Below are 27,106 nucleotides of genomic sequence, written 5' to 3'. Positions count from 1 at the left end.
TTTTTTTTAAAATTTTTTTGTGGTTTTTTTTTTTGTCGTTTGCTTTTTGTAGTAAAGAAGGGTTGTATTTAGAGGCCAGTAGCTAGAGATCCAACCAGTGGAGCTCATGAAGCACTACCTGGCCTTAAGGCCACCATCCAAGGGAGGTTGGGAAAATTATTATTCACCCAGCCTCCGGAAATGTAATGTACCAGCAGGCAAAAAACAGTTCTTCATGTAGTACAAAAAACAACAAAACAAAATGAACCCAAAAAAAGGAGGAAAATAAAGGTAAAAATGAAACAAAAATAATTTCTTAAATTCTAGTGCCATAGCTTTTTTTGTTGTTTCTATTTTTGTTGTTCGTAACAAAGAGAGAGAGAGAGATTCTACTTATCCGTCTGACACATGCATCCTCATGTGGTCGTTGAAATGCTCGATTTGGTCAAACTTAGCTGGACAGACAGAGCAGACGTACGTGGTCCCCTCCGTGCAGGCCACCACGCCAGCAGGGACAGCCCTCGCGCCAGTGCCGGTGGCTCCAGGCGTGCCGTTGGTGGCACTGTGCAGAGCCACATGCCTCTCCAGCAGGGTCTTGTGGGAGAACTTCTTCTTGCAGATGTAGCACTCATAGGACTTCTCCCCGCGGTGGAGACGCATGTGCACATTAAGGGAGCTCTTCTGGGTGAAGCGCTTGTTGCAGATACTGCACTGGTAGGCCCTCACGCCAGTGTGTGTCACCATGTGTTTGATTAGGTAATCCTTTAAAGAGAAGGAGCGCCAACAGATGCTGCATTGGTGTGGTTTCTCACCTGCCCATTACCAATGAGAGAGAGAGAGAGAGACAGAGAGGAACAGACAAAAAAAAAAGAAAAATCATAAAATTAAACCAGTTCGGTAGAACTCTTTGCAATAAACTAATGTAAGTCTCGTGGGGGCCTTTGGAGAGGCGCTCTGGCTAACAAGAAATAAGTCTGTTAATCAATGTGTTTTGACACACAACATTTTTTTGCAACCAGAGGTTTCAAAATGCTTTACAAAGGGGGTTGGAGGTATTCCCTATGCACATACAGTAAAAAAGAGCTCAGGTGATTTCCTCAAGGTCACACAGGAGGCACTGACAAAGACAGGACTAGAGTTAAAAGGTCCTGGCATCCATACCCAGTTTCAATGGCACAGCCTCTCCTGTCTGTGCTCCCGTCTAGCCCCTCATGCTCATTTCTAGACAGGAAGGTCTCAGACATGCTACTTCACCTTTTGGTGCCTCCATTTCCTTACCAGCATGCAATAAAAACAGGGACAAAGCCAGTGATTAGCAGACAGCTGGTACCTGTGCCAGCTGACCTGTGCCAGACTCATTTTGGTCAAATTGCTTTAAATTTCTCAGGAGAGGAGTGATAGAGATTGTCAGAAGAATCCAACACTTTATAAGAGGTTTACATTTGTTGCTCCCTTTTCTGGTCAAATGTCATAGCTGAAGCATGTACAAAGAGCAGAACAGGGAACCTCAGGACACAGAATTGCTTAGGCCAGCCAGCACCATGCAAAGGGCAACCTAACAGATGAACTTCCATTCTAAGACACAAGAAACTTGAATAATTTGACTGCCCAGTTAAGTAAAATGCTTTATGAGGGAAACTAGAGATATAAAATACTTATGTAATCTTCCACACTGCCTTGTGTGCCCAGGACTGTTGTAAAACTTATTATGGAAACTCATATAATTGAACTCTGATCATGTTCAGACAAACCAGTGACTACAAGGATGAACTGGGAAAAATACTTAGCTGAGCACATATGACTGGTTTGTTCAGACTATTAAATCCTCCTCATGCTCAGAGTTCTGGAAGATAAGGCATGGTCTCACATTTCATGGTATCAAGCAATGTTTTCATGATATGCTGCTGCACTGGTAATGTAGACAACAACCAACACCCTGACTGCCCCATCCAAACCCATTTTTTAATTTGCTTTCTGAATCACTTGTGGTATATTTCAGGTGTGGAATTCATCATCCCCAAAGGTTTTAGGGATAGAGATGGTACCATAGCTCTGTAAGAATCAAAATGATCCTGTGTTTCACTGACTGAGAAAATTATTTTCCTGTGGTTATTCTGCAATTTCCCTTCTTTTTTTCTCTCCACAGACATCCTGCTTCCTTCTTTTTACAGTCTGTTTGGCACTGTTTTAAATCCTGAAGAGTCACTCTTCAGGGACCATGACATGCCGGTGGTAATATATAACTCACTCATTATATAGTGAGATTACCATATGCTACTTATATTCAATTCTAAGAGGAGATAATTAAAATGGATTAGATGTGAAAGGCCTACTTTTTTTTCTCCCCAAGTCTCTGTTTCCTTTTATTTCATGGTTTGCATGTATGATGGTGACATCCATGAATGAAATCCACTTGCTGCTCTTCCTTGCACTCATGAGGAGTTTGTCCTTACTTGGTGAAAGACACTTGCTCAAAACACAAAGTCCTTACTTCCCTGATGGCTTTGCCACACACAGTGCTGTGTTGTGTGTAGACAGGCCAATATGCTTGACATGTGATGTGGAAAATGATAGCATGTCAGTTAGAATAACGTTTGATTAACTTACAAGAGACAGATTGTATTTACAGAGCTCATTTTTGCTTAGGGCAATATATATCCCAGAGTTTGTAATAAATTGGTCTCCTCCACTCTAGACCCTGTTAAGATTATGCTATAAAAACACCTTAATTTTTGCCTGCATAGTTTCTAAGATACACTGCGTTGTGGCTTTTTAATCTTAGCTTCAAAGCCTTCCTGGGATTTCTCCTCCCCAAAGAATCACAAAACTTTAGTTTTTCTTTTTTGTATGCAAATTTTTGTGCTTCTTAAGTGAGCACTGTAGATTCTTTATTCCCATGATTCTTCAAGTCAGAGAAAACTTTGCTCAGTGAATTAAATGTGCACGTAATTCCTTTTGCTTCTGTATTTTGTATTTGGCTGGTATTAGACAGCAACATGGGATTACTAGAATCATAGAACCATAGCATATCCTGAGTTGGATGGGAGAAGCAGCAATGTCAGTGCCCTGGTCATGGTCCCCTTTTCCAGCCCCTGTGTTTCTGGAGATGTAGGCTCTGCAGCTCTTTGAACCCTAACCATAATGGATGCTTGGTGCTGACACTGAGGTCATGGAATCATAGAATCCTGAGTTGGAAGGGACTCACAAGGATCATCAAAGACCATCTCCTGGTCCTGCACAGCAGCACCCCAAGAATCACACCATGTGCCTGAGAGCGTTATCCAAGAGCTTCTCCAACTCTGTCAGGTTTGGTGCTGTGACCACTTCCCTGGGGAACCTGTTCCAGCACCCAACAACCCCAACCAAAGGGTGAAGAACCTTTTCTGAATACCTAACCTAAATCTACCCTGAGACAGGTTCATGCCATTCCCTCATGTCCTATCACTGGACAACAGAGAAGAGATCAGTTCCTGCCCCTGCACTTCCCCCTGTGAGGAAGCTGTAGGTCACAACGAGGTCTCCCCTAAATCTGCTAGACTGAACAAGGCAAGTAACCTCAGCCACTCCTCATACAACTTCCCCTCATCCAGTCACCATGAGTAGCCCAGACTAGAAAGGTGTGGAGGCAGCAACGTTGGTGCCCTGACATGATCCCCCTGGCACATCTTTTGCATCCTTTAATCCAGTATTTATCACAGTGTGATGTGTAGGAAAAGGCAATAGTGCCTTATAAAGTGCAGACACTGCATGCATCCTAGCACTGTATTTCCATTACATTGTGGGATATATTTAAGTGAGTCTACAGGGAACATGGAAAAATATGAATCACTTGTATGTTTGCACCCATGTGAAAGAAGAAAAAGAGGTCTGTTTCTGTCACATGGAAAGCTACATCAGACTGTAGTTTTTGGAAACATAAAAACATACAGAGATATAGAGGCCTTTAAGTTACTGAATTCTGGTTTATGATTACACTCTTCCATGACTTCTCTTGTGAGCGCTCCAAACAAAAAGATTAATGCAAACATTTGCATCTCCCAAACCTCTCCATTTTTCTGTGGATCTTTTCCAGAGCCACTTTGCCTGGCTTCTTTTAACAGGGCTAAGGAAAGTCACCCTGACAGTGGGAACAGCTGTCTCCCCTCTATTTTTGTAATGATCCTGTCCATCACTAGACAAGGTAGCAGACAGACTTTCTCTGAGGCTGCACACATAAAGATTATTTTCAGGAGGGGTTTCTGAAGCCTAGCTCTCTGTTGGTTAAGGCGAAATTAGTCTCCCAGACATTCGAGGAGCCACTTAGCTCCTAAATGGATTTTGAAATGATTTATCTACCCAAAATTTTCCTTGCCACCACAGTTCATTATTTTGGGCATTCTCAGACCCACATCAATAAAATATTAATTCATGATTGGAGATGCCTATCAATTTCCTCGGTTGGTATTACCTGTAGAAGCTAAGAATGTTTTAGAACAGGTCTTCCAGCACTATTCTTTATCTGACTCCAAATAACCTAGTGCAGTGGTGGGGGAAATAAATACCAAGCTGGGGGTGGGGGAAATAAAGTATCTAATCTCAGTGAAGCTATTTGTAAAAAAGCCTTTCTAGCTTTTAGAACAAGGATGCAAGCAGATATATTTGACTGTGTTCTGAAGGGGATATTCTTCTGAATAACGACACTATCTGTGTAGTATTTTAGCTACTCATCCACAACAGAAAGATGGAGAATATAAACAGACGTAAAGGTAATCTTGGGATTCAGGACGCTTGATCCTTGCAATTATACATTTTGTACCAGTCCTGAGAAGTTGATCTTTTTGTATGTGTACACATACATGTCTGCCTTAGATGTCTAGAGGAGTTTTTCATTTAAGTGATAAATACAGGTAAGTTGAAGTTAAAAGTTTATATATGCACATGGAATTGAAATCTATTGTGTACAACTGAGAGGCATGACCTACATTCCTCCCATACTTAGGGCAATTTTTCCAGGTTCTCCTCCATGTATCACAAACCCAGCATTTATTTTAAGATCTGATGTTAACAAAGCCACTGCTTGGTGAAAGAAATATTTACTCTTTCTCTAAACTAGAATTTCTCTCCAACAGCAGAAAGAGCCAAGGGCTAAAGCAAGCAAAACTTAGTCCTGAACCCATGATAATTCTTCCATGTAGAATGCATTTATATCCTGGCTTTGAAGCCTCATAACTTGGTAACGCTAGAAAAGGCCATTTTGGCTCAGTGGCAAATATGGTTACCTATGTTATCTCAATAGACCATACATAATGTACTAAAGCAGCTGCAGTTTTAAACAGAAAGGTGCTGATGTTGTGTTCCATTGTGTTCCACACGTATTCTTTAAATATTTTCTCATTGAACTTTATGTTTCTGTACTCACAGCTAGTGATACCTCTGACTTACCAAGAGACAAGGGATTACAGCAATCAGCTTCAGTGAAGTACACAAAGACTTTCTGACAAAACTTCAGATTTACTTTCTTACAGTAGTATGTGAGATCTAGAAAATATGTGACAGTGACAGTGTGTGTGTGTGTAACATCTGGGCCTGGACCTACTGCTGCAGCTCCACCAGTAATTAATTTGCCCTAACCTCACCACCACTTGAGCTTAACACCCCATAGCTGTAAAACCTACAGGGGGATGCCTTTTCTTAGTAGATACAGTTTTTCTTACGACCTATTAGTTTCCACTCTTCCACTGAATGTTGCCTGGTCAGCTTCCAGGGTACAATGAATGCTCACCATTTCCTTGGATGGATGCAAGACACATTTTACTCCAACTAAAATGAGCTTGTTTCTGCACCGTGTGTAGTTAGGCCCCTGTTTGGGATCCGTATGTTTCTGCAGGGGCTCAACTTCAGCACAGTGAGCCCAGGAAGTGTTCCGTGACACCAGCTCCCTGGATAAGCCCTCCCTCCTGTTTGTGCTGGGGGCTGGCAGGTTGGCAAACAGAATCTAAGTCCATGGTTGTAAAGGACCTTCTCTGGCTCCATATGCAAGCCAGAAGGAAGTACTCTTACCTGTGTGTACAAACATGTGCTTGACGTAGTTCTGTTTGGCGGTGAAAGTCTTGTTACAGAGAGTGCACTCGTAAGGCTTTTTTTCGCCTTGCCCACCCGCTGTGCTGTGGCCTGCAGATGGGGCCAAGGGCTGTGGGGCTGGCAGCTGGGCAGTAAAGGTTGACAGGCCGGGCTGGGACACTGTCACAAACTGTGTCTGTTGGCCAGCTAAAGGCTGGGGCAGGCTGAAGAGAAAAGGCTTAGGCCCACTGCCAGCAGACTGCGTGGTGAAAAGGGCAGGCAGGTAGGTGTTGCCAGCTGTGCCAATGACCTGAGTGTTGCTGGTCAGAGTCAGTGGCATCCTCAGATTGCTGGTGAGGGTTTCTGTCTGGCGTAAGTAGATCTGTGTGGTTGGCAATGGTTGGGCAACAGATGTGTTGACAGAAGGCTGCAAAGCCCCCTTTTCGGTGCTGTTATTGACTGTGAGCACTTTGCTGTCCATTTCAACGTCATTGCTTCTCTCTGGTGAGGAAGAGTTGGCATCTACATGTTGCTGCTGCTGCTGCGGCTGAGTGCCATCAGCAGGGACGTCATTTTGATCTGCTTGAGAGGGTTCTTGCTGCCCATCCCGGCCCAGACCAGCCATAAACTGCTGCTCCATGGAATCAGGCTCAGTGCCAATGGAGGAACTGACACCCGAGTCAAAACTTTCCCCTTTGGGCTCACTCTCAGTGCCTTCTGCTTGGTCAGTGTCCTCAGTGCATTCCTCAGACTCATTGCGCTCAAGAATCTGCACCCTCTGTTGGCCGTAGTAGTCATAGTCGTCCTCCATCTCCTGTTTAATATGGATGTTGCCCATCAGGGTTTGAATTCGGACAGGGCGGGGTTGCTTCCGGCAGTGTGTGGTCTCTGGAGTGGTGGAGAGGTACCGCTCCATCTGCTGCGACCGTTCATGAATCCGGGTAATCCAGCTGGGGTCTTCTATGTGATGGTCCCTGGGGAGTCCCAGGGCTGTCTCATGGTGGCTGACCACAGCTCCACTGTAAAAGGAGCGCTCCCCACTGCCATTTTGCATGGAACAGGCATAGAGGGCTGAATAGATCCTGTCCACACTGTGCTGTGAATGGCTCTGCAGGTAGCCAGACTCTGTGTCAGTGCTCTGCCCCGAGGTGCCTGATTCAGGTGTTCCCCTGGGTGTCTCTTGGCCAGAATCCTGAATCACCGGGTAGACCTCTCCCACATTTTGTGAGACAATCCTTGTGCACTCATCAATCACAGTCTTGATCTGCAGGATGCTGGCGGCTGTGAGGATTTGGAGGGCCTCTGACTGTGAGACCCGCAGCACCCCGCTGTACATGAAGTCAATGAGCTTTTGCACAGACTGGACTGACACCACTGAGGGGATCTCGATGTCACTGTAGCCCAGCAGCAGCTTGTCCTGGAAGAAGGGGCTGCCAGCCGCCAGCACGCAGCGGTGGGCGCGCAGCATGCTCCCGTGGATGCGGACCGTCACGTCACAGAAGTGGCCACGGTTGCGCTGCTCGTTGAGGGTCTCGAGCACAGAATTGCTGAAGTTGTGAAGGTTGATGCTATGAATGCGCTCTGTCATCCCCTTGCAACTGATGTTACCTGGAGCAGAGCAGGTGACAAAAACAAACAAAAAGAACAGAATGAGTCTTGTCCTCTGCAGGGCCACCACGAGAGCACTGGCAAAGGTGACTGTCCACTGTGTAAACAAAACCAATTGCACTGCAAAAATCTCACAGAGACATCGGTAAGAACACATCATTTTTGTAAGGCTACAACTAAACTTCACTACTCATTTCCAGAAGATAAAGTCCTGAATTTTTGAACAAAACCAAATGCAGACAGGTGTAGCTGGGCCTAAATTCCAATCACACTCCTGGGCCTTGGACTCCCTATCAGTTTATCTAGCTTTAAAAAGCTTAGAGCCAGTCAATTGCAAACACTGAGCACATGGATTAAAGCTGGATTTTAAGATTTGGATTGGACCTATGCCAGAAGAGATCAGAATCTTACTTTAATGACCCTAAGCTGTTAATGCAAAGAGTATATATGAAAATATGATTTCAATCTAGATTGCCTGTGTTTCACAGTACAGTTACTTGTATCAAAAAAACTGGCAGTCACTTTGTAAAATCCAAATCTGGTTCAAGATTTAGGCTGTAAATGTTCCTAAAATCCCACGCACAGTTTTGTCTGGGGTTGTGGTTTAGAACATTTGCTACTCAATAGTGACAAACAGTCCTCTGAAAAAACCCAAAGCAAAAAGTTAACATGAGCTGTCCCCTTCATTTTTAGCATATCCCAAGTTCTGACTTGCACCAGAATGCCATCATATAAAAACAAATGTTCTCCTGCTGTTATTTACTTTACAGAAACTGGAAAATTACAGACATTTACTCCAAGGAAGATTTTGTCTTAGTTTGGCTGAATAATCTAAATTGAGAACAGTTTAGAAAAGCATCTAACCAATTTGGATACAGAACCAATATAATCTTCAAAATTAACTTTTACAAGTGACTGAAAAGAAACTTCTTAATCTCTCAATCCACTGTTCCCTATCTTCATCTTGCTTGCTTTGGTTTTTATGCTTTCCCATTTCCTTTCCTGCTCTTCAGCAAGTTTTCATCTATTTAGGTTGTGACAGGCAGAAACTGTGGTTTCACCTTTTAATTATGAAGAATCAGCTGCGCTCCTTGATTGGTAAACAAATAAAACACTATTAATATTTTTTTTTCTTTTAGCATTTGTAGTACATACATCACCTTGGTTTCTAGAAACTTAGACAAAGCAATGCTAAATGACCACTAGTATTACAGGCATTTTGTCTTGAATATTCCCACCAAAGATATAACCACTCTTGCCACAATAACTTGTTAATGAGTGAGCATCCAAAAGTAAAAGTTGGTAAGTGTGAGTAAATTAAACTAGCTTATCGTCACTGTCTAACGAATATACAGAGCAAATAAATAGCACTGAAAGCAGTTGAAGGCATACCCAGGCCTCTTAGCCCAACAATGTCTCTCTGCTTTGCCCTAAGGAGTGCTTTACATCTCATCCACAGGCAGTAGAACACTACTCACTGCAATTTGCAGGCAAATGTGGCATCCTCCCTGCTCTGCCTTTTTCTTCCCATTTATTCACTACCAACGTCTCGAGCACCCTCTGTTCTGGTGGTTCAAAGAGAAACCGCCTTGGACACTGGTGGTTATTCTAATTCTCTGAAGTAGCTGATGATTAAAGGGAAGCACAAAGGTCAGGAACTGGAAATCACAATGGGCCCAAGCTGTCTGAAGAAGTCTCATGTTAACAGATGTAAACCAACCTGTACCAGAAGGTTATTAATTTCCATGTGTGATTAGCACACTGAAGGGATGCTCACGTAGCAGAAACAAGGAGGAAATCACTAACACCATCATGGAGAGTGTGAAATAAATCTGTCTTGTTCATAAGTTTAGCCAGGAAACCTTCTTTCTCTGATGGGACTTACCACAGGACTAGAAAAACATCTTAGAAACTGGGAGACTTTCCTTCAAGGGCATTGCAACTATTATTACACAAAATATTGTACAGAAGAGATGTATTTCCTCCTCCTTCCTGATAGACTAATTCTCCAGGGGCCTCCAGGCCCTTCCAGATGCTTCCCTGCCCAACGTGTCCGATCATACAAGAATCCAAAATGGATTTACACAGAAAGTCAGAATCCTTGGCAAAAGCTTTGTATTGGTGCGGCAACAGAAGGAGGGAAAGTTATTGATAAATAGGTGACACCTCTTTTCAAGACTTATTATAGCAAGTGACTGTACAGCTACCCATTTATGTCCATCTATCTTTGAGTAGTGTCAGTGACTACCTGGTTTGCTCCTAGGGCTCATGCTCACAGAAACATGTCTTTATTTTCAGCTTTGTCAAATGAGGTATTTGATAATAAGAAGTAATATGCAGCAGTCTAACCCAATAACCCAAAATCCTACCTTGAACATGCACAATGTGGAATATTCTACACATACCAGAGATGCTACAGACAGGTCTCTTGATTTGAGAAAAGAAACCTACTTTGTTACTATGCAACTTGGCAGATAAAATTACTTTTGTGAGCAGAACTCTGAAAAATGCATCCTTAGGACAACTCCTTTCCAGAAAGGTGTGATACGCATCATGAGACTGGATGACTTCCTGGTAAAGTGAATTCTGCCACTAACCCACAAATCACATATAGAAAGGAGGAAGGGCAAGGTTCATCTCTAAGTTTCAACAGCCCTTCTCAGGTCCTGGCTGTGGGAATCAAGAGTTGTGTATATGTCAAGCCACAGTGTATTGGGTCCTGAGCTAACTTGATGAAACAGGCAGTTGAGGTTGATCCTGGCTACAGAAAAGAGGTTTGTGTGCATTTCTAAGAGTGATGTGAATAGCTCTACTGTAGGAACTGATCTTGGATGCACCTTGTGGTGTAGGAGCTGGTCTGAAAGCCAACTGAGTCACTTCATCAATGGCATTATTTTTTGTTGCTATTAGAGTTTGCTCTTAAAAAGATCCTCTCATTGTTGGAACATCTACCACTTCTTCCACTGAGAAGCAACTGAAATTTACTCCTTGAGAATAAAAGAAGAAGGGTGGTTGGAAGAGACACACAATAAATGGTTAAAAAAAGCTAATACAGATTTTGAGGATGATTTTTCTAGGCCACTTTCCTTGACATTCAACACTGTAAACCATATCTATCCAAAGTCCAGGCAACCAAATAATCTGCATAAGTGTCAGAAACACTACTACACAAGCCACATCGGTATAAAGAGCAGTCTTAACAAATTCCAGAGATTGGTCTGTAGCAAAACCTGCTGTCCAATGCAGATCCTTTCCCTCTCTGCAGGAAACCGGGTCCAGATCCAAGTTTCGTGGTTGACTCCTACTTTATGCTGTTCTAAGCTGAAAGTCCAAAGGTGACGTTCCCCACAAAACACGAACTGGCCAATGCAGGTTTGAGTCTAAGTAAATGCCACATTCTGACAAAGACTCCTAGAGCCTTGGACAAGCCAGAAAGTGTGTCAGCTCCTCACAAGGCCCAGCTGCACACACGCACACTCATCTACTCGTCACTGCACAGAATGCCCAGCTCAGGAAAAAGACTCCTGTCTCAGGCTCTTCTCAGGCCTGCCACTCTTTTAAACTCGAGACAGTGGGAAACTTTCTGTGAAATTCAAGTGGTCTTTGTTAAGTACCCCCCTTTTTTTTGTCCAGTAAACATGATGTAGAGATCCCAATGGACTTATTCTGAGAAACTCCTGTAAAATGGTTTTGTCCCCTTTCTGTGAAGCAAGTTCTGATTGGAGGGGTATTCACAAACCATATAGGAAAGAATGGATGTGAAAATGCAAAGGCCATTCTTACCCAGATGGGCAATGAATAGGCATTTGCCAGTTTAAAAAAAAAAAAAAGGCAGAAAAAAAAGAAAGGAAAAAAGCCTAGACAACTGCACAGATTATGCACATTTGAAATCCTCCTGGGATACAATTTGAAGCTGGCATGGCATAAAGGTGAAACATATTACTGTGCAACTTTGAAAAAAGCTTCATTTGCTCGTATGCAAATGCACCGATTAAACTGTCAGGCTATTCACAGAAACATGCATGGAATTCATCCTCAACTAGTAAGAAGGAGCACAACTTGGATGGGAAAGGAAAAAACTTTTGTTGTGTAATACATGACTGAATGCTTAGATTAGTGTTTCCCTGAATCTCACCCACCCCTCCTGCTGACTTTTATGCTATGGGCATTCAAAAGAAAGTAGGTTTTACCATGACAATAACAATGACAAGCTCTCCAAGTACAGTACCAAAGGAGAAGGCAATGACAGAAGGAAACAGCAGGCAGTGGACTCCTGGAAGATGCTATAGAAAACGTGGAAGTGCAGCAGTGAGGTACATCAAGAATGGCTTGAGGCAGTTTTCTATTTGCCAGAGTTACCGTACCTACCGTTACCTACATAGAGCTAGGAAGTTATGGCTTTAAATGGTGATTTTTTTGTTTGTCAAAACGATAAAAAATGACCAGAAAACATGTGATGTAGTAGAAGCAAAAATATGTACAGAATGCTGAACACTGCAGGCCATTCACAAATGGCTACGTTGTACATTTGAAAATGCATTTAGTAAGGTTTTTTCCTGTACAGCCACTAGATGTCCCTCTCTGCAAAGGCAATTCCTGAAAGTCTTAATGCTCATAACTGAAGGATATCAGAGAATTTGATTTTCTCTAGTGTCTTTTAAAATCACAGTATCTCAAAGCTCATTGCACAGTAATGACTACCATTTCTAGAAACACAGTGGTGATGAATCCACCACAGCTACTGTAACTCAGCAGTAGCTCAGTACAGCCTCCACCTGAAGCAAAACTGCCTAAGATGCTGGAATCCAAGCTTTTTTGGAAACTCACTGTGTGCTCTTTCACAGGAATGACTAGCAGAGTGAAACCCAAAGACTGTGTGCTTTCATACTTATGGGGAATAGAAAATAATTGTCTTATATTCTTGACAACTGGTGGGCTTGCTGAGACAGATATAGATTTAGTTTTTGCCTCAATCTTCTGCAGCAAAATTTAGAAAATTGTCTGGCAAAACATCTTACTGATGTCTCACTTAGACAAGATCACCTAGAACTAGCTTGGTGTTTTTGCCTAGTTTGTCTTTCTGAGAACCTTCTCAAGCCTTGCATTGAGAAGAATGCACACTTTGAGAGGTGGTGGAAAAGCTGGAGATGTATCTTGCTGGAGACAGCACATGGTCTCTGTGTTTTTATTACCAAAATGACAAGTGCTTCCCTAGTTGGGAGAACACCCTGGGCTCAGATGAAGATGTAGAGTTAGGCTTAGTAGGTGGTCTTCCTGCTTCTGGAGCTGTTTCTCTGCGCAACAGTAATCCAGCCACTAGCTCCTGGGAGCACAACAAACCTAATAACCGGCTGCTGCTGGAGACAAGCAGTATCATCTAGTCCTTACTCTCTTCCTCTACCATGTGTGGTTTTGGAAATCTCTAATCCTTGGTCTCCACATCAACTGTTGGATGACCACAGCCTCCTGTTTGTATCAAAAGGATGCATTAGGTTCTTCAGACAGTCATCTAGTCTACTACTTTTCCTCATGTGGGAATAATTTATCTACGCTATCTCTTCACAAATTTGTCTACCATGTCTGCAAAAACAGCATCGTGGATTTCACCTCCCTCCCCAGACAGACTGTCTACTGTCTTTCTAGCAAGAGAGATTTCTTAGTATTTAACTTTGAAACTGATTACTCAACCCCTTCCCCTAACAGACAGGGAGAACTATTGACCATTTTCCTCTTTATAGCACTCCCTCATATACTGGAAGGTGCCTCACTTTTCTTCTACTTTTCTTCTTTAGACCTGTCTTTTCTAGAAAATACAAACTCAGGTCTCCAAATCATCCTCATTGGTTATAGGTATTCTCCTCATTCTTATCTTCTTCTATCTTCTCTCCAGCTTGTCCTTCTTTCACTTAAAATGCAGCTCTAAAGTGGGTAAAGTACTCTAACTGAGGGAGGTGCATGAAGGAGTTGCCTATATATCATTGTCTATGATACTTGTTAAAGACTTTACAGAACAAATAACCCCAACCAATCAAAGCCCTGTTACCAAAACAGATTTTCCTTAAGAAAGATATATGTGAGTAAAGAATCCTTATGTTGGAATAAAAATCTCAACTCTTTCATAAACACAACAGTTCCGTGGAAATACAGCATTTCCATCACAATATGTGAAAGCTACTCCAGCCCCACAATTTCCATACGAAGTCCTCATTTCCATACATTCGTGTCTTGTATTCCAAACTTTGCACTGCAACAAGCATGGGTGCTTTCTTCAGCTTCAATGACCTGACTTATGCCAATTGATAAAGCTTTATTTTCTGTCGTTGTCAAGTTAGTTACTATAAAACTGGATTAATAGAGCAAAAATTCCTATATAGTGTTTTCATACACAACATTAGTACTGCATCAGCTTCCAACTCTCTGGGACCAATTTAGTGGAGTAACACTTCTTTCACTCAAGGAAGTGACCAGGATTCAAATCCTGAAAACCTGGCAATGTCTGACTTCTCAGTACATCTTAGAGATGTGGGAGAGACCAATTCAGCCACGCCTGCTCAGACTGATTCTTCTGAATATTTGGCCTCATTCTAAACAGAGGCCTGCAAGAGGAAAAGCTTATATGAAGTTTCAGGAATATAGAAGAACATTTGTATCCTCAGCAGGAGATCTGACCAGGAGTAGCCCTTGCTTTCTGTTGCTTTAAAGGTTTGCTGGAGTTTTCACCCAATCATCTGCTTGAACATCTTGAAAATCAGTATCTCTTTCTATAATATCTATCCAAAACAAACACCAGATGACACTACACAAATTGCCCTAACCCTACCAGATTGTTGTTAGAATCAAAATATGTAGCAGTCTACATTTAACAGGAAGTACTGTATTTTTACCAGCACAACATCTATTAATGTGTCAGTAATACACTCTATGGAAGAAAGAATCACTGTGTTCTGAAAGCTGTCAAACTTCTCTAAATTTTGTAGCTAATAACTACATTCGTTTGAAAGACAGAAATGCATGCACACACGAACACAACCTTATTCTCCAAGGAGAAAACACACCAAGGAGATGGCAAATAAGAGTGAGTTTGTTTAAACTTTTTTTCAGGAGCCTTTTTCTGCAGACTAGAGAATGCTCGGCAAATTTCCTATGGATGATTTGTTCAGTTAATTGCCCTGTCCTTTTTAGCATGTACTGAATGATGAGATATCCATTTTACATAAAACTGTAAGTTTAGAAGACTAAACCATAGGTGATCTGTACAGAAAATGGCTTCTATACCCAGAGGACATAAATCTCCAGTGTCAAGCACAAAAGCCTCTATTTCAGCTTCCAGGCCTGGGGGCAGGCAGGGAGTCACCTTCCTATGCTTTGCCTGACAGATGTCAGGAGGTGTCCGTCCACACTAATCCTGTCTGCTCTACAGTCCACAGGTGGCAATGTCTGTGCCTCAGTTTCCTCCACACCTTGAACAAGGACAGCATCATGCACCCGGTCCTGCAGGGCTACCTGCCTCCAGGAATTTTAGTGGATAGTTTTGCACCCTTGGATAAAGAGTACTACAGAACTATCAAGAATTAACTCCACAGGCATCTTCAAATTTTATTCTCCAGGCTTACAAAAACCTAGTTTTCTTTTCAAACTACTCTAGTGGCTAATTTTTCTATTCCTCTTTAGGGCCAGCATCCTGCTTCCAATTTACTTGCAATTGTAAAACACTTGGTAAAAACTGGCTCCAATTCATAGCAGTGTAGTGACCAAAGGCTCCAGTGTTAACAACACATTCAGCTATTTTTAATTTAGAGAAGTACTACATTTTGAGCCAGGATATTTACTTTTCTCACTCTCAATCCAATTTGTATACTTGCTATTCTAGAAATTCCAAAGACACTTCAAAGAGGATACAGGCAAAAGCCATTTTTTATTCCCAGGCACATATTTGGGGTCCAGTCAAATATACCTCCACATTCAACACATACACTCTGATTATCTCAGTTCCTCTCTCAGACCTTGTCTGCAGACCATCTACAACCATGCCATTGTATCTCCATAGCACAGATGTGGACTGCATTGATGGAGGATACCTCTCCTGTGGGTACCCTCAACACCTCCAAGCAACATGTATGACATTACAGAAGAAGCCTCAGAGCTGTCATAGCTGCATTAACAGGGATTTCAACAGGCTGTGGCCATAGCACGACAAGGGTGTTAATTCCCGTGCTCCAGTCAGTTGTAATCTATTTATGTTAGTGAAATATAAGTTTGCCAAAGAGCATTATAATGCACTTTTTAAAAATGTAAAGGGAGAAAACTGCACAACTGCCCTCTAAAAACAGGAAACAGAGAGAAAATGTGGTGCCACATGATGGCACCATTTCCTAGGAAAAGAAACAACGCTGTGCTCATCTCTTCTGTAAGAGATGTTCAGTAGGGAACATTTTCATGTTCTACACGAAATCCATTTCTACCACACTCTCTTGTTCCCAGAGAGCTCATGCATGATCCTGCCAAACCCCAGCATGGTCCCACTGTTTTAACTGGCTACAAGTTTAAGGCAGTTCATCTTTTTAAAAATCTAGGTGCCATGTATTGCTCCTTTTCCTTCCCAGTGCCAGGTGCTGTTACTCAGAGTGCATGTTTCACTGGTGGACCCACAGCACGAGAGTCACTGAGCAGGGAAAGAGGGACATGGGCCAGCAATGCTGGTGTGAGCACTCCCTACTCAAAAAAAGATTAGGGGGGATGCTTCTTGGAACAAAAAAAATTCTTTGGAAAATGTAGGCAAACAAGGTGATTTGTTTTGCTATTCTATGGCCCTGATTAAAAGACTACTCTAGTCCTTAAGAATACCTCCACCTCCTTTAAAGGCTTTTGTTTAAATCCTAATAGTGTATTTCAGACTGAATCCCCATAAGGGAAGTGGATAAGGATTACTTTTGGTTGTCTTGCTGTGGGGGGACTGTATAAACTTATATCCTCTCTCAAAAACCTTGTTTAGGGAGGAGAAGGGGCTGGGGTTGGAGGTGGGAGCTGTGTCTGGAGAAGGAATGGATTAGAAGGTAATAGGTGCAAATATATTAAAACATGTCTCTGGAAGAGACAATTGCTATTCCATGAACTCCTTCATGTTCACCCTGTATTGTTAGGTTTTCCTTCAGGCAGAAAGACAAGGAGGAAAAGCTTATCAACCTGAGTGTGGTTAAATACAGTAAGCCTGAAAGCTTGTGGGCTTTGGTTAAAAGGAAAATATAGATTAAAACCTCTTAAGGTAATTACCTGTTTAGGAGGTTTCCATTCAAGCTAGAATTCTCTACAGGGAGTGTTTGCAGCAGTCTGTTAGGAAAAGGGTGCAGTCAGTTATGGTTGAGCTCTGTGGGAGAGCACTGCTTATTTCCTCCACGATTCCAGAGAAAAGCCTTTCAGTCTAGGTTTTGTTCTGGTCACAGAACTATGGTTGATGGGAGAAACAAGAGATGGATGAAAAATTGTAAATGCCAGTCCTCAGGGCTGAGAAAAGATTCTTTTATCTCTTCCAGTGCCTCTGTCTCAGCCCTGAGTAGAGGAAAGCTACCACATGAAAATGCTAGATTTTATTTGGTTTTTTTTCCATTTGTCTTTTTTATCTACTATTGAAAGGATAATTGTTAACTAGTACAACTGGGTGCTTTGGTGAATATTTCAACTTAGAAATGTCGTGAGACACATATTCATACTATTTTGGACTGTGGCTTCTTTATTTTGAGCTTATGGGACGAGTGTTCAGGCCTGCTTATAATTCAGATTTAAATATCAGTGGGAAGCAGCACATGCTCATGTCTACAATACCGAAGGCCACAGGAAATGTTACTGTCCTCAGTGAGACCTCTGCGATCTCTGGGAACAGACTTATTTCCAAAATCACCTACTTAGTTTTCATAGGAATAGTAATGTATGGCTGAATGCTTTAAATTAATAAACCAAGGCAATAAGCAAGAACACAGCGTTCCTGGGTGGCTTGATATCATCAGATGGAACTCTAGCATTAAATGTATATTGTCAGTTCCAGTGCTTCCCCCCACTCCCTGGGGAAAAGGCCCTGGAATTACACGCATACACAAGCATTCAGACACCAACAGGTGATATTAATGCAGTGCATGAGAGTTATTTCTCAGGTCTGCCTTCAGGCACATTCTACCCTCTACTCAACCAAAAACACTAGAGATAGCATCTGGGAGTTTTACTTTTGAATACAGGGAATATGCTCAGTTTTGAAATGTAGCATAGGATCAAAGCACAAGGTATTCTTGTTAAAATTGACATGGTTGCCCACACAGGCATGAAACTACGAGAAGTCCCTTTCTCTGTTTTTATTTCCTGTATCATACCCCTTTTCACACAAAAATTGCTACTTTGTGTTTTTTCTCTATCTCTGTAACATCAACAAATTACACGTTATCACTCCTATCATCTAGTTATAAAGAGCCTTTCAAGATTTTTAATAGATGCACAATATTGCTACACTTACATTTTCACTGGTTAAGAACGCAAAAATAGCTGTTGTGAGATTACTCTTAATTTATACTACTTCCCTCTCGTGGGCTTTCAAGAAGAAGCATTTCACCACATGTCACAGATTGATACAGAGTATATACACTGCACATCCCAGTCGGGCAGAGATCCTTTCAGTGTTTAACACAACAAAGCTGGGATGAGTAGGGGTTCTAGGATTTGTTTGTCTCTTTTTCATAGGTGCCGTTAATTCCTCAAGGAGCTATTTGTGCTGACAGATTCTTGAATTCTCTTTGTACTCTCTTTCCTGAGTGGTAGATACATAAGACTGGATCTCATGTTATTTTAGCCTTGTGAATGACTCCATGCACAATGAAAACAGCCACAGAAAACATAAAGGAAGACATGGCACAATGGCATCTCCTCTAGAAATGACAGCACCTGGTATCCTTGGGAATTCAAATGCACAGTGCCAGCCAGAACACACCGCTGTGGTCTCCATGCACTGTGATGCCAGGCAAACACCCTGATGCAAATGAAGTTTAGTGACATTCTGATGGCTTACAGCTGACTTTCACCCATGGAGCAGATCAAACACCACATTTCTTGTGAACATGATTTTCCCCCACAACACCTCCTAGCACACTTTATAAACATTAGTAGGTGGTATTAAACAATTCCTTTGTTTTATGTTTCAGGTTCTCCCCCACTACCATGTTAAGGCTTCAGTTCAAAAAAAGGTTCAAATGAAAGAGCTCCCTCTGTTCAGTTGTGAACAATGCAAGAATTGTTTTGGTTTTCTCTTATTTGAATACTGGTTTGGCCATACCTTGTTCTAAAGTTACTGAGGGGGATCACAGCACAAAGATTACACGGCTATTCTACCACAGGTAAGCAAAAGAGAAGAAAGCAACTATGAAAGCTTATGGGAGACGAGCAAAAAGCTCCAGTGCTGAACAGATCACAGTGGTGAAAAGGAGCAGGAGGTGACCAAGCATATTTTTACACCTGTAACTTTGGAGTTGTGTAGCTGCAACAAACCAGGCCACTACTACACCAGTCAATGCTTCTCAATGTGTGGAAGGTGTCTCCCTACAGCACACAAGGGACTAACCAAGAAAGATGCAAGCACTGAGCTACGCAGCATTTTAACAACCCACAGTAGGACAAAAGGAGATGTAGATGCAGCTGCTTCAGTTTCCTTCAAGCAAGAGTCACCTGTCAAAAGCTGAAGTGTTCCTCTGAAGACCGTATTAGGGAAACGGCACATTTGGTTTAGTCTTCTCACCCAATTAAAACAGAGGAGATGACAGCAGTAGCATGTATGGTTAAGACATGAAATAACAATGATTGGCATGCCATGTTTGACATCCTTCAAGCAGATCACAAAGTGACAGTTTTGGTATGTGCAACTTTGAGAAGAACAACTATTGAAAGGAAAAAAAGAAGAGGAAGTTAGTCAGAAAGAGTCTGAAAGGAAAAGATAAGGAAGTAAAATCCGTAAGAACGGCAGGGAGGTGGCCTTAATACTTTTAATAGAGTCCATATGCATATCCAAGGACAACAACAGAAAAATGAGGAAGCAGAAAATGCTACAATGGTTAAATAACAAGGTATAAGAGTTCATAAAAGCTGAAAATTTATTCTTCCAAACATGGAAATCATGCCCAAGTGACATTAATAGAACTGAGCATAAACTGTAGCAGACTAGATGTAAAACAAAGATTAGGTAGGGCGAAGAGGAAATTTAAAGAAAAACTCACTAAAAGCATAAAGACAAATACTGTAACAAAACATTATTTAAACATATCAGACAGAGAAAGTTAACAGAACAATGATTGGTATCTATGAAGTGCTGTAGACTATGTGGATTGATAGATTAGGCAGGCAAGTAGTAGTGTCAGTGTGTTAACTAGACTACTATCTATGAAAGCAGTAAAGGTAATCACAGAGGTTACAGAAACTCTACAGTGGAATTGACATTATTGCTTCATTTTCAAGATGGAGTATGATGGAAGAAGGTAAGCTAGCTCAAGGGAAGAAGAGGAAAGCACTGCTCTGGAGATTTATAAAAATACTACAAACCAAACCAAACACAAACCCCACATACAAAAAACAAACAAAATCCCAAATATTGAAAAAAAGTACTGGAACATCTTGATACACTGAACAGTGATAGATATTGGTACATATTCCTCAGTCCCTCATTTCATGAGTGAAGCGATTGAAATATATATAAAAGAAGGATTTACTGAAGACTGTCAACATAAAGAATGGTAATTAAAATCTTGGAGGGGCTGACTCTGAAGACATGAACAAGTAAACTCAGAAACAGACTGCAGACATCTTACTGGGCAGTTACAGTGTGTCTCAGTGGCTGCAGCATGACTTACAATACCAACTCAGTCACCTCAAGAATGGAAGCTATGGGAACTGTGAGGAGCAATAAGCCTTATCCTTTTCCCTGGTATTTAGAAAGGATAGACACACTGTACAAATATGCTGAAAATGTCCCCTGAAATCATGAGAGTTAGGAACTTGCATGGCAGTTTTAAACCAAAGCTGAGACTATGCATGTTATCACTGACAGTTCTCTAAATGGAGACCAGTAAGGAAAGCACTGAACACCACAACCTAACATCAAGACAGTATTACAGGGCATCAAGTAATAGAACCAACATTTAGGATAATTAGACAAATTTTCAAAGGCATCTATGTGTTACAAATATAAGTGATTTATGCATCAGTGAAAGTTGGGCTCCAAAGTGACACAGTTGCTTCTGAAAACATACTCACTGACTTCGTAACTGAAGTACCATATGCTATTAGCCATTTCTCAAGAGAGGAAAAGCCCGAGAGACCAACCTGACAAAACTCACTTAGCGCACTGATTCGAATACAGAGACCAGTTCCTACCAGTAGTACAACATTTTACACTGCCAGTTCTTCAGTGTATTGTGATGGCTTTTTCAAGAGGCAGGGTGAGCTCAGCTTATAATTTTACATACCTGTGCTTGTACTTGCTTTTGTCTCTACACAATTCAAGCAACATACATCTGCTTCTATGAAAACACAAGTTCTTCCTGACTGATATTTCTTTGATAATTTTACAAACAGAAATACAAGTGCATGGGACATAGAAATCACTTACGACTACTAAAAAGAGAAGCAGATATTAAACAAAATTTCAAATGTTCTGCAAGATGAAAGTATAATTAAGTGTTGTGACATCAGTATTTGAGAACTATGGATATACTTGCTTTCAGTTTAGCTTTCTACAGAAAAGGCCTGCATCATTATTATTATATCATCTAAAATAGATATCTAAACATACATCACTTCTTAGGTCACTAAAAACAACCTAAAAATATTCAGCATTAGCTAAGACATGCCATACATAGATCAGCAAAAATACAGCTGAAATGACTATTGACATACTGCCTGACTCTCTAAACAAGGACGCTGGCAGAATCAGGGTCCCCTTGTCTTCACTGAGAGTGAAGACCATTTGAAAGCTCCAGAGCAGCTCCTAGGGAATCACAGCCACATATTTCCAGGGGGGGGAGGAAGACCATAAGGGCATGTAACCATTCTCTTCCTGACACAGAATCTCAAAGAGAAACACAGGAAACCTAAAAGGTAAAGATGAGGCCTAACCACCTTCAGACCTATCCAGCCTCTATACTAGCCCCAGGCATATCGAACTGGCAGATTCATGGGAAGGGAATGGTGGGTCCCTCTAGCTGCTCAAGAAAATGAAAACCCAGAGTTTACATATTCACTCTCAATGGTCTGTGGAGTTCAGGAATCTCGTGAGGTTCCCACTCTGTCTTTCCTTGTCATGCTGGAAGGCTATAAAGCTACCAAAATCACAGCTTAGAAGGAAAAAAACAAATACTCTGCTTTGAAGTTCCCATTCTGTGAAAGCTGAAAAATGCTGGAATTGGATCAAGTCAGCCATGGTACTTGAGCATGTAGAGGCAAAGAGTTCAGATGTGGTCTATCATTGACAGTGCTTTTAAAGTGCATTCTATTTAATACAAAAAACCTCCCTGATCCCTTGCTAAAATGTAACTTTAGAAAGTCCTCCCCTATTTCATCAACTTGCCAATAATTGCTTAACAGATTTAAAAAAAAAATACACACGCCTTACTTTCCTTCACTACTCATTCCTTACCAGAATCTCAGGTCTCTGCAAGAATTCTGTGTTCTCTAAAATCATAAAAACTGCTTCAGAAGTTTTTCCAGTGATTGTCCAACCTGCCTCTCAGTCCCATGGAAACTTTTTGCAAAGATGTTGCTTTTGTCTTGTCTGGAACAAATTCCTTCCCAGATGGACCATCCAATGTCTAAGAATAACTCTTTTAACTATCAATAGAGACAAAGAGATTCAGTTGCACTGTTCCCGTGGGATTCCTTTGAGTTTGGACACATCTGTTAAGATGCATACATCAGAGTTTGAATGAAGTTTTTGTCTGATTGTATCTTTGAGAACTCATGAAAATTTCTGCCAAAATGATCTTATCTCTTGGTACTTGAAAAACATATATAGTTATAGCTGCATTCTGAAAGGCTCCTGAAATAAGTGGCCTATACAGACCAAACCAGTTTAAATACAGCCAAGTCCTGATGACCTCCTTCATCTCAGCAAAATCTTTAGAAACTTTACCTGAGGCTGTTCAGCTTTTGAACTACAACCTCATGCACTTTATGCATTCTCCATCCATAAGCAAGGAAATTTGTGAAAACGTGCAAATAGCACAAATCTCATATGCTTCCCTTTGCTTTCTTATAAACTTTCCAGAATCTGTGTTTGTCCTTGCACGAGCACTTTTCTTCTGGGTAAGCACATAGATCTGTTTGTGACAGCTGAGTAGCTAGAGGTATAACCCAGCTGGAGTTCTATCAGCTCACTCTATCGCTTAATTCCAAATTAATTCCAAGTGGTGGTTTTTATCTGCCAAGCCCTCCATGAAAACAGTTACCTCAGGAAGCACCTCTTCCCTCTTCCTCTAACTTGTTTCTCCAATTGTACTGCACAAGTCAGCATTTCCCAAGACTTAGAGAGATGGGACTGGACACAATGCATCCTGTGTTCTGGACCTAGCTTCAAGGACTCATCTCTGCTGGAAATAGAGTGTTCAAATCCAGAAATCTAGGACCCAGTCCTACAAGTGTGACAAATAATGCAACGTCATTTGGAATAAGTGGCACCAGAAACAGCATGTAGAACATACTATGCTACAGAATGAAACCCTAAACTATGTTGTGCATCACATATGACTCTACACAGGTTTTTTTTCTGCTAAGTATTCATATCAGTAAGACTGGCATTCAGACTATTGCTTTAGGCTTTCTTCACCTCTGCCTTTTACAGCTGAGGAGCAGATGGCTATCACTAAGTTTTTATTTCCTATGCTTGGAAAAAAAAATTGATCTGAATCATTCCAAAAGCACCCTGATATTTTAAAGTAGATTGGCTTCTGAACATTTCTCATAATAATAAATATGTGGTGGTGTTTTCTGACAAGCACTAGTGACTGCGCATGCAAAATGGTCAGTGAAGATTTCGAACTGATCTGAATAGGTGGCCCATAAAACCCAAGTATTTTTTTTCCCAGATACATGAATGAGGCCTTATGAAACCATCTGTACATCTGTGCATTTTTCCAAGAATTAATATACCCTACCATGCTGACTCTTTCTGGGTGTTTCTGAATTTTTTAGTGAAAATTCCTCCAAAATTTCCTGTCTAACTCCAGCTTTTAAGTATTTTTGTATTATTTTCCATCCACTAGAAAAACTCCCCAGCAGAATGAAGAATGCCCTTTGAAAATGAAGTATCTGCCCATCTGTGGGGGTACAGGCAGTAGCATGGTCTGGGCAAAGGAGGAGAAGCAATGTTGTGCTGTCTAAAGGTAGGGGAAAGGACAGGAAATCTTGCTGATCTAAAGAAGAAAAGCATCACCATGGGTCCAAAAGTTGAGAGGAAGAAAGATGTGGCAATGTAGCTCTGAGAGGAGGGGAAGAGAAGGACAAAGAAAGGGATTCTAGAGCGAGGGGAAAGAATTGATCCAAAAGGCAGGGCACATCAGAGGTATGGAAAAAGCATTTGTAACGACAGGAAAGCCCATTTTGAAATGTTGGGACCCACAAAAATTAATCTCTTGTGCCCATGAACATATTCCAGCACTATGAATTGAGGCAATATTAAAAAAGAATACCACAATACATGGTAGAAAGCTATAGCAAATATGCAGTAAATATTCATCATGCCTCATTTTAGTTCATGTGAGTTCTTGCTATTTTGCAAGAGCATGCCAAACATTAAATATATGCATACCACCCCCAACAAATACAGCCTGATAAAGGTCATAACCCATCATAAATAATTGTGAGCTTTTCTATTGGTTTCAAAGTTCATAGAATCAGCTAACAGATCAATACCACAAGACATCTTACCATTTCTTGAATTTTTGCAGGACTCTAGCTATATTTTGGGAACTAAATTTCAACAATTCACAAGATAGGACAATATTAATGCTGAAATTGCTATTAAACCCATTTTCTGAAAACAATCCCCCATACTTTCAGTGTGAAAGGAACATCTAACCTGGGCTGGCAGTTTATTCTTATTTATAGAGAATAGAATTGTTTAGGTTGGAGAAGGCCTGTGAGATCATCTGGAAGGTGATCTGGGGACATAAAAAACTTAGGGGTCTAAAAGACTGTCCACAGAACAGGTAGAGCATGAAGAGCTGCATACTCCACCTTCCCCCGCTGCCCTCTGCCAATATTCCTCACCCTGAACTTGGCCACCTCAGAAAGCAAAAGCAGGAGCTCATTCTCCAAGTTCCCTACAATCCTTGCTGGCCTCTGTCCTAAGGTTGCTTTCATGGGTTTCCATTTGTACTGTCAAAAAAATCAGTGTGAGGTTTGAAATCCCATTTACTAATGAACTCTTTCATCTTTGTGAATGGGATAAAGGGATTCTTTGTTTGAAAATAAGGATTATTTTTTTCTTGTTGTTCTGCTCATTTTTTGCATTTTTTCACAAGCTTTTTGTTTTCAGAAAATATTACAAGACAAAAGCGCACTCCAGTTTTAACAAAGAGCCTGACATGTCCAATTTGAAGAGAATTCTTGTATATACTAAATTGCATGCTGCCTGCTGTTCAACTGTTTCACATCTCTTTCTTCTCCCCAAATCACCAGGTGAGATTTAGGAAAGTCTCCCCAATGTTTACCAGCTCTATTAAAATCAAGATCTCTGGCAGAAGCTCATAATGAATAAAGTCAGAAGCCAACAGGAATGAATTGCAGCTAAAGTGATTTTGATAGTGATGATCCCTATAACCCGACTGCTTCCAAGCTTGGCCCTGAGGCAGGATTTTTAAATTAAAAAAAGAAAAGGATACACATACTTTTTAATCTGATTTTTTATTGTCATGCCCTGATTTTTTTTTTTTTTAGGCTTTTGCAAAGTCTGGTTGGCTTCTGAGCTGTTGAAACCTGGTGTCATCATCTTCCTCCTTTTTCCCAGTCTTGTAAGTTTTACAACATCCTAAACCACCACAGAAGAGGTAAACTATATATTCTAAAACTAGTGAGAGATTAGATTCACATTACCCTGCACATTCTTGCCCAAGAGACTTTTGGGCAGGGACCTCTGTGAAATGACAATGTTTTGAAGGGCTGGTGAGGTAAGATGACTTTCCAAAATCCAGTTTTAATAATTTCCTCCCTTATTTTTGTATTTTTTGGCAAAATGGGGAAGAACATTTTCTAAAGGCCAGTTAACCCATGCTGAGTAATCTGAAAGTGAATGCCTTCACAACAAGGGCCTTAAAGCTGGTACAACCACACAGGTCCACAAAGATTTTCCAGACTCTCACAGAGTGATCCTCTCCACAACACACTCCCCTGTCTTCGCAGCAACACTTGACAGTCTTGGGCTTCAGAGCCAGGCATTTGTTTTCAGCACAGGCTGAAACTCCCCTGGTTGGGTAATGAGAAGCATGTGACTACATGGAGAGGAGCAACAGTTCTAGTTGGACAGGGACATGCTTGAGGGGTCTTCCCTTTTTAATTTGTAATAAGCAGCAACCTGACCTAACAGCACGCTCTCAGCTTTCTCTGGCTGATTACATTATCACAACCTTAACACAAAAATGTTCTGCATCAGGTGTAATTCCCAAAGAAGGGAAAAGGTAAGCCCTGAGGACCTACTGCTTATGACATTATGGAAAGAGCATCCAACTGGAAAACGTGGTCCACAGTAAGGGAGGTGTTTTCAAGAACCCCAGCAAGGCCCAGCAGCATGTTGGTGTACTCACAATCAGATGACCCTGTGTGTGCGTGCAGGTTTGTTGGTGAATGTGGAGAGTGGATGAGGGCCGGGCTCAGAGAAGGAACAGCTTCAAGGTTCAGGCAGGGAAGGCCCGGCTTGGCGCTGCATGCACCCGTCTGAGTAATCTCATTCTCCTCAGACGCCTTCTGGTTTTCAGCTGTCTTGGGTTTCTTCCTGAAAATAAACAAAGAGACCTTTGAAGGGACTGACTGCATATTTGGGAAAAGGCATTTTTAGAATCTGTTAAAGATAACTTTCTTCCCCCACCACCACCCCCCTCTCGCCTCTCTTTTCCCTTACAGGGAAGGAGGCAGAGAAGACTTTCCTCCATACTTCTTGTTTGGAAACAAGCTGCTCCTTGTTTTGACTCTGATGCAATGGCCCTGAGACTGTGTTACAGCAAATAGGCCAAGCACGAAGCTCCTTATTCTGCCCCTACTGATGACATGTAAAATGAAACTCGTCCCAGTAGTTTCGACAGTCAGAGTGCCGTTTGACAAATATTAAGCAAGGCTGTAGCATTCTGAATAGAGAGAGTTATACAGAAATATAATAGAATTGTCTGAAAAGCAAACAAATATGCAAGTTTCCAGTTCAAAACGAATCAGTGCAGAGACTTGTTTTGTAGGGAAAAGCACTGAGGCAATT

At 41.4% G+C, this 27,106-nt stretch overlaps 1 protein-coding gene across 1 annotated transcript; it reads right to left on the bottom strand.

Moving 5' to 3' along the window:
- Nucleotides 1-26,628, bottom strand: ZBTB20 (zinc finger and BTB domain containing 20). Its single transcript, XM_010395989.2, has 3 exons — nt 26,445-26,628; nt 6,019-7,626; nt 1-791 (listed from the first exon to the last, which is right to left on the bottom strand). The coding sequence occupies exons 2-3, from the start codon at nt 7,604-7,606 to the stop codon at nt 373-375; spliced, it is 2,007 nt and encodes a 668-aa protein (XP_010394291.1). The 5' UTR covers nt 7,607-7,626; nt 26,445-26,628; the 3' UTR covers nt 1-372.
- Between the last annotated feature and the right edge of the window lie 478 nt (nt 26,629-27,106).

Source organism: Corvus cornix, chromosome 1 (assembly GCF_000738735.6).
Source record: "Corvus cornix cornix isolate S_Up_H32 chromosome 1, ASM73873v5, whole genome shotgun sequence".
In the NCBI taxonomy this organism is placed as follows: Eukaryota; Metazoa; Chordata; class Aves; order Passeriformes; family Corvidae; genus Corvus; species Corvus cornix.
This window is presented reverse-complemented; position numbering and strand designations above follow the sequence as displayed.